The sequence below is a fragment of the Mustela erminea genome, chromosome 6 (genome assembly GCF_009829155.1).
Source record: "Mustela erminea isolate mMusErm1 chromosome 6, mMusErm1.Pri, whole genome shotgun sequence".
NCBI lineage: Eukaryota > Metazoa > Chordata > Mammalia > Carnivora > Mustelidae > Mustela > Mustela erminea.
Window position 1 is genome coordinate 33,954,477 of NC_045619.1, and position 14,004 is coordinate 33,968,480.

The window sequence follows — 14,004 nt, forward strand, 5'->3', positions numbered from 1 at the left end:
ACTTTAAAAAGCCTTCTTCCTAATTCAGCTGCAAAAATGTAAAATATGAATATAAATTGATTTTTGTCATAGAAAGTGAAATTAGTCTGATACTTTTTCTGGTCTAATTTTTTTTTTAAAGATTTATCAATTTATTTATTTGTCAGAGAGAGAGAGAGAGAGCGAGTGAGCTAGTGGACAGGCAGGCAGAATGGCAAGTAGAAGCAGAGGGAGAAGCAGGCTCCTTGCCGAGCAAGAGCCTGGTATGGTACTCGATCCGAGGATGCTGGGATCATGACCTGAGCCAAAGGTAGCTGCTTAACCAACTAAGCCACCCAGGCGTCCCTAGTCTGATCTTTAATACAAAATTTAGATTATGAATACCATTTATATATTGCACAACTATTTGGACACATAACTGATATTTAGCCATTTTAATATTTATGTTTGATGAGTCACGATTAACTCTTTTTGTTCAGCCAAAAAAATTTTATTTTAATTTAATTTATTTTAATAACCATGAAACAGGTGAACATTAGTAAGTGTTACTGTATTGGTTGTTACCCTTTTGCTCTATTGCCAAAAAGGGAAATATAATGGAGAAATCATCCATTGATCCCTTGCAGTAAGATAGCGTACACCATACATAAGACAAAACATAAAGACTCACATGCAGGAAGTTATGGATGGAGCTATCATAAAAATTTTGAGTTCAGCAAAGAAAAAATTACTTACTAACTTAACCTTTAAAGTTTTTGTTTTTCTTCCTTTTTAAGTTCTGGTCTATCTGTTGTTTTTATGAAATAACACAATCAACCTTTCTTTAGAGGCAGTTTCTCAGGAGACAGCATGATATCAGCCTATCTATTTCCAGTAACTGCCAAGCATTGTTCTGAGCATTCCCTCCCCTCTGTGACTGATATATATAGCCATCCCTTAATATTGCTCCGTACTAATGTTGCTGTTTTGTATAATTTACAGGCTGTTCAAGGGACTGGTTTAGCTTTCATTGCCTTTACGGAAGCCATGACGCACTTCCCTGCCTCCCCCTTCTGGTCAGTGATGTTCTTCCTCATGCTGGTAAATCTAGGGCTTGGCAGCATGTTTGGAACCATTGAAGGCATCATCACGCCTGTTGTGGACACTTTCAAAGTGAGGAAAGAAATTCTTACTGGTGAGTATCTAGCTATTTGACTTCTCATTGAACTGATACGGGCCATTTTCTCTTGGTGAGAGGTCACAGATAGAAGTGGAAAGTGTTTTGTTAATCCCCAGTTATTAATATGTATTTCTATTATTTATTTATTTGTATGTTACATACAATGCAAGTGATAGACTCAATGTAGACTATATTATTTTTTGGTGATTACTTATATTACTTTTTATTAATAGTAATGTCACTATCGTGAATCTATTATGAATAGAATGAAGTCACAGAATGTTCATATCTAATTTTGTAAATGAAACAAGTAATTATTTTTAAAAGTTCAGATCCAATATTCCTTTTCCAAAAAGTGCATCATTGAAATTGATAAACCCAAGTTCAGTTCTCATATAAAATAGCTCTTGTAGCCTACTAGTAGTTAGTAGCTCTAAGTAGGAAATAAAATAAAATAATCCATATTTACAGTTACTGTAAGTCCAATCTGGAAGCAATTATTAAAGTACCAGTTTTGGGGGCTCCTGCCTGGCTCAGTTGGTTGGGTGACTGCCTTCAGCTTGGGCCATGATCCCAGGGTTCTGGGATCAAGCCCCACTTTGGGCTCCCTGCTCTGCAGGGGAGCCTACATCTTCCTCTCCCATAGCCTGCCGCTCCCCCTGCTTGTGCTCTCTCTTTCTGTCTCACTGTCAAATAAATAAAACCTTTAAAAAAAAATGAAGTTCCCATTTTGTACTGCACCACCCTTGCATTTGAAGGATATAAGAGAACTTATAAAAGAGAGAGAGATATAGGAGAGCCTTGTCTCCAAAAATAATAGTACCAGGCATAATAACAAAACCAAATGTGGTATATAAGACTTATACCATGTACTATACTGATAGATGACATAGTAGCGATTTAACATGTTACAGGAATTAAGGCACTTTGAGGGTCATCTGAATATGTGATGACACTCTCAGTGAACGGGATGGCAGTTGAATTGGAAAGGGGAAGAGTCTTGCAGAGGTCAGAGGAGAGCTTTAGTAATAGCTTTAGTTTAACATATATAAGCAGAGATAAAGGGAACTGTTAAGGAAGCCAGCCAGACCAGAGTGCAGGCATAATGTTGGTAATGATGCAAAAAAAAAAAAACCAAATTGGGAAATATTTCTATACTGTATCTATATCTTTATGATATTGAATGCTGGGCAGTAGTATATAGTTCCTCAATGCTCTGTTTTTAGCTCTGAAAGATTTAGTAATAAATTACTTCTGTGTAAATAACCTTCAAAATACGTATCTTTTTAAATTACCACTCTGCTAAGTTTGTGCATGTATGTGTAAAACAATTTCAGCAGTTTGTTGAATACTTATGTCTTAATATCCTCTACTCAGCTGGACATAAGTGAGAAACTTCCTCATCTTCTCCCCAAAAAGGCAGTCTCCACTTCTGAAGTTCCTATTGAATTCAAAGCTACCAGTATCCCACCTGATGTGCGTACTACACAACATCTTCGCTGCTTTCCTCGTCTGTGCCCCGTATCTAAACCCTCCTATAATAAGAGGGCTTGCAAAAATAAGGGAAGAGCGACAGCATAGTGGGAATAAACACACAAGGTAGTATTTGGTGAACCCCACTGGAGATCCTGTTTGGTCAGAGCAAAGGGGAATGTCCTCTCTTTTCCCATTACCTATCTTCTGGGATCACACCTATACTTAAAAAGCCATACTTGGCTGTGATGAAACGTTCCTCCATCACCCTGGCCAGATGCGCTTTCGTCTTCTCTGATAGTACAGTAGGACTTAGATACGTTACTTAACAACCTTTACTCTCAAATCTCCAGCCAATTTCTTACTATCTGTACTACCTAGAGTATGCTTTCTTCATGTTCGCCATGAACCACAGTGTAAGTAGGCGAGAGTGAATGTGACACAGGCCTATGGTTCAAGCCCTACTCTTCTATCCTGAGACTTCACGTGCAATATACTGGGACAAGCATTTAAATATTTCCACATGTGACAGACTCCAAGTAACTGTTACTTTTCCTTCTCTACCTTGTATGTTTATGTATAACATCCATTTATGTATGATGCGACTCATACTACTAGCATTGTGCTTAAGAGATGGAGGTGATAACTTCACTTAACCCATGCTTATGGAGACTGTTAGGGAACCGCCCTGTGATTGAACCCCAGGATGTCTGTTTTCTCCCCTCCCAAACAGCCAGTACCTGCTCTGCTTCTTTTACATCTCTGCTTAAAGGTGGCTGAGAAATAGAACATAGTCATTTTGTATTATTTATTTATTTATTTTTAAAAATTTACTTATTTATTTGACAGAGAGAGACACGATGAGAGAGGGAACACAAGCAGGGGGAGTGGGGGAGGACAAAGCAGGCTTCCCTCCAAACAATGAACCCGATAATGGGGCTCAATCCCAGAACCCTGGGATCATGACCTGAGCTGAAGGCCATCGCCCAACAACTAAGCCACCCAGACACCCCTCATCTTTTATTTTTGAAAGCTTCTCTACTAAAGTATGTGAGAGAACAGAGTCGGACATAAATATGGGAATATTATATGGATCCCAGAAATCTCTTTAAGCTCTTACAGTAGTAGTAGCTGGTCAAAGGTCACTCTCTTACAATGGATTCATATTAAATACGGGGCTAAATCTGGGAAACTCCCAATGTATTATATTGCATAGTATCAAGAAAGGTGTTGCCTGCTTTTAACATTGACAAGTTATAAAAATGAACACCACAATGATTGCATGTAATAACTCATAATTAAATTTAAAAGACTGGACTGAATAAAAACTTAATTTTTTCATCTATTTCTTTTGTACAGTTATTTGTTGTCTTCTGGCATTTTCTATCGGCCTGATATTTGTGCAACGCTCTGGAAATTACTTCGTTACAATGTTTGATGATTATTCTGCTACACTGCCTCTGCTAATTGTAGTTATTTTGGAGAATATTGCTGTATCCTTTGTTTATGGCATAGATAAGTAAGTATATTTGCTTTTAGGCATTCATTTTTCATCTCTATATTGGGAAGACCGATTGTCAATTCTTTTTCATTTAGAAGAGGAGGTAAATGACTGGAGAGAAAAAATCTTTGCAACAAAATCAAATCTTTTGTATGCTCTTCTTTGTTCAATCCTTTCTAATAAAGTATATTCCCCTATTAGGTGGATTAGATAGAATTGTGCAGATGGCAATATAATCTAGGATTCTGACGTTTTATTTAATTCTAGTTATCAAATAGTAACTTCCAGGATCTAGTGAGTAATAGCTATGCTCCAAGAACCTTGTTAAATTGTGTTATTATTATTGTCCATATTTCACATTTCTCAGGCTTATGAGACACCCCATGTGACTTGCTCATCCCCTGGGCAGAGGCACACCTGGGATTCATAGCTGTCTCTGCTTAACTTTAAAGCCTGCCTTCCTAATTACTTTGCTAATCTCTTTTATGGGAGGAATTTTATTTTATTATGATACATAATGCCTTATTTTATTATGCTATATAACGTCCTATGTAGCAGGTCAGTTTTGGGAAATGATCTATCCTGCTCTGAGGCATGTATGGCATTAATATGCACAAACTTCATGTTCACGTGGAGTCATTACTTGAACAACTAGATGCCTAAACCTCTAATGTTGAAAAGTATATATACTTGGAGTGAAATGAGGCGTTAGAGTCATCTCAGAAGAAAAATTTTACTGGAGGTTTTGTACAATATTTGAAAAAATTGTTGTCTTTAGTTAACATATATGGACTAAGGCAATAAGATTGACAAGCTTATTAGAGGTCTGTGTGAAGGAGGAATGTGTTGCATGGAGACCAGAGTTCTCTTAAACAACATAGAGAATATTACTGGTATTGAATGAGCTTCGTGACAAGATTGATGAATGTTTTTATTAGTGTCAAAAGCTCCAGGCAAGGAAGGGGAAGGAGACTTACTTTTAATAATCATGTACTATATGGCAATAGAAGTAATAGCTGTTTGACGTACATTAAATCTGAATCCTCATAAAAATACCCTGTGGTAACTAATATCATCCATATTATAGGTGGAAAATTGGCCTTGGTTGTACAGGAGAACAAGTGTATTAGTTATAGAGCCAGGATTGTAATATAGACCTTAATTTCAAAATTAGGTATCTCTATACTCTACCAAGATATCCCTGGCCCCTAACTTTTACTGTGTTGGAATTTGATATTGTTACTGGACTGATCTGTGGATCAATAAGGTCATAATTTAGATTTCCATTTACACAGTTTGTAATTTACAATAGCCATAGTACAAATTATCTCTTTTTTTTAGTTAATGTCCCTAAATAATAACAGTTAACAACAGCAGAAGTGATACTACTACTAATGGTAGTTATTAAACTGATATCTATTAAATTCCTATTGTATGTGAGGTAATGTACTCTGCATACATTGCCTACGAGCCTAACAATAACCTTTCATGATAGAAATCTCTTTTTTTGAAAATGCCAAAAAAGTGCTCTGCCATTTTTTAGTGTATATCTTAGTGTCTAAAAATACAAGAAAATTTATTTTCCTTGAATGTGGTCAAATCTTAAGAAAAAATTTTCTTGAAAAAAGGAAAGGAGCAGAATAGATCCCTGCAGACAACAAAAGCACACAAGCAAAATAGATGGAGAACTAACCATATTTCAAAAAATGAGTTGAAATATATTTTTCAAGAAGAAAAAGAATAGCATATATCAGTTGTTTAAAAATCAAGAAATATAAGAATTAGAGAAAAGGAAGATTTGAAAACAGGTGATAGAACTCAGGAAATGTGAATAAGAATGTGAATAATAATATTCAGAAATGATGATCAGATTAAAAACACAACAACAATAAGCACAATGGCTAGTTCCACAAGAATTAGAAGCTAGAAAGGAGGAATAATTTTTTTAATCAAAAAATACTTTTTTTAATCGAGAAGAAATACTAGGGCCATGTGGGTGGCTCTGTTGTTGGGCGTCTGCCTTAGATTCAGGTTGTGAGCCCAGAGTCCTGGGATCAAGTCCCACCTCAGGCTTCTTGCTCAGCAGGGAGTCTGCTTCTCCCACTCCCCCTTGCTCACACTCTCTCACTATCTCTCTCTCTCTGGAATAGTATGTTAAAAAAGGAGGAGAAATAACAAAGGAGCTAAGAAAAGGAATAGGAACCAGGAGTTAAAGATGACTCCATGTGTGTACAACAATGAAGTTCTCTAAAAACGGTGGCCAGAGCAATACTAAGTGCTGTAATTGAAAAACTTGCCTGAAATAAGTGACAACCTGAATGATGAAAGGGCACATGATACACTTTGAAAAATAGACAAAAGCCAACACCAGGATGTAGTCTAAGCTCTTACTTCAAGACAAAAAAAAAAAAAAAAAGACAAAAGGCCATCCAAGCAAAAACGCTAACTAACAAAACAAAATTATTCATGAGAGAACACTCTGATAGTCAACAAACTTTGTGTTAACAATATTAGGGTAGTTAGAAATATTTACAACTCTCAAGGAAAGAAACATAAGCCACAGGCTTTTCAACCAGCAACTCTCACGTTCAAGTATAGTGGCCAGAGACAGACAATTATGAACATACAAGAAATTAGGAAATACAGTTACTATGAGCTCTCTTTGAAGTCTCTGCTAGAGAACTGTCTTTACAGAACCAAATAATCTACTGGAACATTGGGGCAAGCACTGGTGGGTGGGCGGTGATTATCTCTAGACAAACAATGAAGGATATAGACCACTATGTAATGACTACGCCTTGTCAGCATTAACGTAATATACCTGAAAGGGTGAACTTTATTTCATGTAAATAACACCGTAATAACCTTACTTAAAACAGCAACATAAGCCTAACGGTTACTAGTCTAAGTACTAATCTACAGGAAGTAGGAGGATCAGATGCGCTTGTGAAGCAACACTGTGTGGATGTAAGAGCAAAATCCAGACTGTGGGATTCCTATAGTATAAAGTTTCCAGCTGACTGAGCAAAAAAATGGGAAGAAACAAAAAAGACATGTGAGAGGAACGTAGAGATGAACGAGGAGTTTGAGAAATACATCAGTCAGCAGCAGTGTGTGGACCTTCTTTCAGTTCAAACAGACGATGACAAGGAGTGAAAGTTCACATTATGTAAGCACTGATTGGATACTGGGTGACTTGAAGTAATTATTGCTAAGTAAAAAAAAAAAAAGACACAAGGAATTTTTTAAAAAGATTGTATTTATTTATTTGACAGAGAGAGACACAGCAAGAGGGGCAACACAAGCAAGGGGAGTGGGAGACGGAGAAGCAGGCTTCCCACCAAGCAGGGAGCCCGACGCAGGGCTTGATCCTGGGACCCTGGGATCATGATCAAACGCCCAATGACAGCCACCCAGGCTCCCCGACATAAGGAATTTTTAATGTATTGTGAATATTGTGTTTATAGAGTAGAAAGTCATCAGTGGGAGGCTTTTCAGAAATTGGTTTAAAGATTTTATTTTTTGTGTGAGAGAGAGCATAGGTGCAGAGAGGTGGGAAAGGGGCAGAGGGAGAAGCAAGACCCCCTGCTGATCAGGGAGCCCAATGCAGGACTCAATCCTGGGACTCTGGGATCATGACCTGAGCTGAAAGCAGGAGCTTAAACCACTGAGCCACCCAAGACACCCTTCAGCAGTTGGTTTAAGAGGGCTTTCACCAAACAAAATTCACAGTACTTAACTGTTTACATTTTACTTATTAAGTGTTCTTAATTTTTAAGTCATCTCCCAATATGATTTTTTGATTCTGTATACAATGTCATAGGGTATCTTAGCTAAACCCTTGTCAAACTGTTGATATAATGCACATTTTTAAGGTATAGAAAAATTGACTCGAGGCATAATGAAGTACTTTCTTTTTATTTAGATTTGTGGAAGACCTGAAAGATATGCTGGGCTTTGCTCCCAATAGATATTACTACTATATGTGGAAATATATTTCTCCTCTAATGCTATTATCACTGCTAATAGCCAGCGTTGTGAATATGGGATTAAGTCCTCCTGGCTATAATGCATGGATTGAAGATAAGGTAAAATAGAAAATAAGGAAGTTAGATGAAAAAATATATGTAAAATATTATTTTAGGGGTTTTTGTCTTTTGCTTTCTTCACACTTTATTTTGCTGCTTAATGAATGGTGTTGTTTTTAATGCAAGGATTTTGAGATTTATATTTTGTTTGGCCCCAGACATGCATGATTTGTTACAGATTGAAGATTTTTTTTAATACGTGAGAAACATGGACTTGGTTCTCACCAAAGTAGCTGTGTTTATGTCACCATAGATGAACCAATAATTATGGGGCCTTTGACCCTAGAAAATATATTGCACAAAACACCAGGAATATTTTTCCTATATAAATTTATGAAATCAGTCAAGCAGAGAGAGTCAATTATCATATGGTTTCACTTATTTGTGGAGCATAACAAATATCATGGAGGACAAGGGGTGTTAGAGAGGAGAAGGGAGTTGGGGTAAATTGGAAGGGTGAATCATGAGAGACTACGGACTCTGAAAAACAATCTGAGGGGTTTGAAGTGGTGGGGGGGGGGTGGGAGGTTGGGGAAGCCAGGTGGTGGGTATTATAGAGGGCACGGATTGCATGGAGCACTGGGTGTGGTGAAAAAATAATGAATACTGTTATGCTGAAAATAAATAAATTAATAAAAAAAAAGCCATGTCATATCAAAAAAAAAAAAACTTATGAAATCATATCCTAGATACTATGTAACAAGAACATGTGCATTAGCCATGAAGGCATAACTGAAATAAATATTAAAGGAAATATATTAGCAATGACATTTTCAATTTGTTTTCAAGATGCAAAAATTAAATTATGCTACCTCATAATAAAGATACATATTGTTATAAAATCAGAATGCTTATATTTTTAAAAAATTGCTTATTTTTATTAACATACCGTGTATTATTTGTTCCGGGGTATAGCTCTATGATTCACCAGTCTCACACAATTCACAGCATTCACCATTGCACATACCCTCCCCAATGTCCATCACCCAGCCACCCCGTTCCTCCAGAATGCTTATTTTTCAGAGATATCTCTGACCTTTAACTGTTCTATGGTCAATAACTCTATATAACAACTAAATTCACGACTGGGGCATTAACAAGCCTGTTAACCCTTACTATAGCCCGTGGGACGAGGTGTGCTTCGAGAGTTAGATTTTCAGATTTTAGAAAGACAGTGCGGCCCATGTAATTTAATGACTGAGAGCAGTGCTCATTTATTTTTCTCAGCGTTCTGCAGGTGAACTGGGTCATTCTTCTCTAGGCTTTACCTAAGCTAACTCCTACAGTTGACTGAACTTAGAGGGCCAGTCACTCTCTATGTAATCTTTCATTCTTGGCTTCTTCCTAGCATAATGGACTCAGGGCAACATCCCACAGAATAGAGGCAGAACTCACAAGGCCTGTAAAGCCTCACCTTTAAAGTTGATCTGCAGCGTTCTGTTGGTCAGAGCATATCACAAGACTCTTTGCTTATAGACCTGAGACAAATATAATTTTTTTTTCATGTACTTACAAGAGCAAGATCGTCAATAATGATTTTTTTTTTTTTTTTTTTTTGCTTTCACAGGCATCTGAAGAATTTCTGAGCTATCCAACATGGGGACTAGTTGTCTGTATCTTGCTGATGGTCCTGGCAATTCTCCCTGTCCCAGCCGTCTTTGTCATTCGTCACTGCAACCTAATAGACAATAGTTCTGGTAATTTAGCATCTGTGACCTATAAGAGAGGAAGGGTCCTGAAAGAGCCTGTAAACTTAGAGGGAGATGATGCAAGCCTCATTCATGGGAAGATACCCAGCGAGATGTCATCTCCAAATTTTGGTAAAAATATTTACCGAAAACAGAGTGGATCACCTACTCTGGATACTGCTCCCAATGGACGCTATGGAATAGGGTACTTGATGGCAGATATGCCGGATATGCCAGAATCTGACTTGTAGCTGGGAGGAAAATATCAGTGGGCTCTATTTGGTTCATTTTTATCAATGAACATTGGCTCTACTAAGAGAAGCATTAGGCTTCACTTACCAGAGGGCGATCTCAGGTGTTCCTTGGCTGTGATCTTTAATCCTAAGTACATGTACATTCAACTAGAGCATTCCTTCGGATTCTTCGGTTTACATTTGCGCAGAAAGAGAGTTGCAGACAGAGCTTATAGTGACTGAGGTCCAGACTTGTCAGAATTTTTAAAAATACTTCTGGTGTTTTTTCAAGCATTTCTATCTCAAAAGAAAAAAAAAACAGGCGTTACCTCAGTTTCTAATAATTTCTGTTTTAATAATATTGGCAATTCAAAAATGGCATAATTTAAAATTTACGTTTGCCTTGAGGGTAACTCCCAGTATTACAATGAACCGTTCTGTAAGTTGGTGCCTCTAAGCACACTTCCGTGAATATATTGTGTAGATAGGCTGTACTTATTTTGGTAGCATTGAGACCTTCTTAGGCAATTAACTGAAGAAAACTGCAAAATATTTTCTTATGTAATAGCTGTATAGAGCAATAGTATCAAAGAATAAGAAGGCACTAATGCTGGATGACAGTTTAGATTCGAAGGTGACTGGGGATCATGTGTGCGATGGTTGTATATTTTGTGTAAAATATATGTGTGAAAATGATCTAAGAATGAGTCACTCAGCACTCTCAAGAATTATGCAGATTCTGCATTTTCCTATGCCATGTGCCTAAAAACCTACTTGATATTTATTGTGGTTTCAAGATTACTCATAGTATATTTATATATACTTGCAATGTATATAGATGTATATTAGTACTCTAAGTACTGATTTGAAAACTTGAAGCAAGATGGCATTTTATTTCATATCTTTCTGTTTTGCTTCTGTTTTATGCAAATATAAATCCTTTTTTAAGTGATTGTTAAGATTGTATGGCATTACATTTTAAGCTACAAATAAATGAAGTTAAAAATGATGTTTGTTTTCCACACTGATTTTTCTTGTATCACCGGAGTTGGATTATCTTGCATTTCAGCCAGCACTTAGGCATTGTGTAATAATTAATCATTGCATTCCAAGAGGGATTAATAGGTTGATTAATAGAGTTACCACCACTTCAGAGACAAAAGGGAAGTAAAGTACTATGATTGAATGGTGTTCTCACGTAGTCTCATAGTTCTTGAAAAAGTAGTCTCCTAGGAGACCGTGTGTACAGTTGACTGCTTGTGGAGTCAGTAAGTGTAAGAAATTATGATGATTTCTTTTTTATGAAACTGTTGGCATCCATGAAAGTGGATGAAGCAGAACTCCAACTGACTCCCATCTCAGTAAAGGACTTTGATTTATAACTGTCCTACTGCTATATGCGTCACATTTAAAAAATCACAATGAATACAACAGCAAAATAGGGAAGGTAGTACACACACCATATCCATTAATGTATTTTTGGCCAAATATGTTTGGTCTGCTAGAGACATATGTTATCAGACTACATCACAGCATTTAAAATATAATTCCACTGGTGACTAAAACTTTTGGTTTTGTATCATTTAAGATTAAAAAATATTCATTGATAGGCAATGTGTGTACATTTCACAAATCTCAGAAATTATAACGATTTGGTGTAGAGTGAATTTCCCTCCCAACATTTCTCCTAGCCACCCAATTCCATCCTTAAAGGCAACCACCATTACCAATATCTTATGTATCCTTTTGGCAATGTTCTGTGTATACGCATCACACAAATAACGGCATTCTGTGTTCTGTCTTCTGGATCTAACTTATCTCTGTATCCTGGACATTGTTTCATGTGCAGGCACATAGGTCTGCCTCATTATTTCGGAAGTTGAAAGAATATTATTTTTGTGTTGAAGCACTATTTTTTATAAGTTCCCCCAATATTAAAAAGTCTGTAGCAAATACTTACTTTACCTGCTGGCCTTTAGCTAATCATGTCTAAAGGCTGTCAAATAGCACTATCTCTCTTGGCTCCTTCTCACCATGGGCTCTTAATCTACAGATTGGATACCTGCCTTCCACTGGTAAACGGACCTCCTTCCTTCTGTTGACACAGTAATGTGAAGCATGCAGGAATCCTGTGTGATGGAAGAGAAGCCAAATTGTTTCTAATGCCCTTACATGGCCAATGAGATGAGACAGTGGAAAGAATATGGTCCTCTCTCCTTTCTGCTTACTTAGTTCTTCAGCTCTTCATTCATTTACTCGTTTGCTCCCTTTTCTTTGAGTATCTCTCCACCAAGAATTTACCCTATCCTTAGTACTAAGCCAAGGCACTATTGTAATTAGTGTGAACCATTCATTTTTACCTTATTGTTCTCCTCTTTGTTAGGGAGACCCCTCTTCCCTTTCCCAGGCAGTGTAGTATTAAACCAGTAAACAGTAGTGCACATGAGCTATCCCTGTTTTTGTGTTACTTTCCACTACTTTTGTAAACTCTGGCCTAAATTGTACCTGGATGTAATGTAGTCAAATGTTGTCTACCTTCAAATGGAAAGGCGGCTGGGGAGTGTGACAATAGGGCTAACAGAGTGTTCACAGTGGGTAAAAAAGTAAGGGGAGAAGAAGTACTCACTGTTAGGTATTCGAATCACAAGGTGGGAGTCTAGTAGTTTCGGGCAACTTAGTTTCGGGCAAGTCTTAGGATATGATTTCATGAAAGCATTTTTTCATTTCCATGTGTTTATGTGTATATGCATTTTTTAAAGGAAAGAGTTACTTTCATTATGCATCTTCAGATGGACAAGTGATCCAGAACGTTTTAGATTAAAATGCAGTGTTTCTTAACTGTAATTATGCTTTAGAGTTTCTTGTGACCTTTTTAGAGACGTATTTCCAACCTAGTAAATGTGAATTCTTTGGGGATTGGATGCAGGACGTGACTTTTTTTTTTTTTTTTAACTTATTCTAATGTGCATTATTGGTTAGGAACCGTGGGTATGAAGGAGATGAAAAGAAGGACAAGTAAATATGAACTCTAATTGTCTTCAATCAAGCAGAATGAAAATGAAGATGCTGCAGTTGTGATAACCGGGGAGAAAAATAATTTGGGTGGATAGAAGTTGGACATCATAATTTAAAAAATGCTTTGAAGAGTGAAATGTCTTTCTCCTTTTGAGACTATTCAGGTCACTGTTTCCTGAACACTCCCCCCAAAAGACCCATATCTGTGTCGATTAAATATGAATAAAATAATACCAATTATATGGGTTTTCCCATAAATTTTAGTTGCAAATTTTTTAAGCTGTAAAATTTTGACCAAAAAAACCCCCATAAAACTCTAGAAAACTACTGGAAATATTTATGATAACACTTTCCATAAGCTAGTCATTACCAAGTATAACATATTACTTTCATAACTAGCACTGAAGCAAATTATTTCATATGTTGTTTTTCATCAAATGACTGACTTCAAAATTGGCTGATTGTCTGCTTATTCAGACATATGTTCCCACCTAAAACATTGCCTGTGGAATGCCTATCATGTGGAGGTAATAAGACTGGGATGTTATCTTGTCCTAAAGTCAATGACCTCTCGGTTCTGCTCTTGCTTTAACACCCCTTTCATTCCCAGAGCCATCTTCAGATACACACCCAGACCACCACCACAACCACCAATAGCAACAAAAATAAAAACACCATGAACAGCAAAAACCATGCCCTGTAGGACCCATGCAATGAGAACTGTGGTGCCATGTAAGTACAAGGAACCAGGCCCTGGAGATTAGTGGTGGTAGCCCAGCTGCTCTCTCTCCCCGCCCCTACCCCGCCCCGTGGCCTTTTCAGAATATATTCTTACATCACATAGTAAGGAAGATAAAGATTTTAGAAG

At 37.1% G+C, this 14,004-nt stretch overlaps 1 protein-coding gene across 3 annotated transcripts in view; it reads left to right on the top strand.

The window, feature by feature from the left end:
- SLC6A15 (solute carrier family 6 member 15) overlaps positions 1-11,128 on the top strand; it is a 44,130-nt gene extending 33,002 nt beyond the window's left edge. For all 3 annotated transcript variants that reach the window (XM_032346862.1, XM_032346864.1, XM_032346863.1), the window contains exons 9-12: positions 961-1,153; positions 3,971-4,130; positions 8,038-8,200; positions 9,768-11,128. In XM_032346862.1, coding sequence (XP_032202753.1) covers positions 961-1,153; positions 3,971-4,130; positions 8,038-8,200; positions 9,768-10,139 — 888 coding nt within the window. In that variant the 3' untranslated portion in view covers positions 10,140-11,128. The remainder of the gene's footprint in view (positions 1-960; positions 1,154-3,970; positions 4,131-8,037; positions 8,201-9,767) is intronic.
- Positions 11,129-14,004: the final 2,876 nt, after the last annotated feature.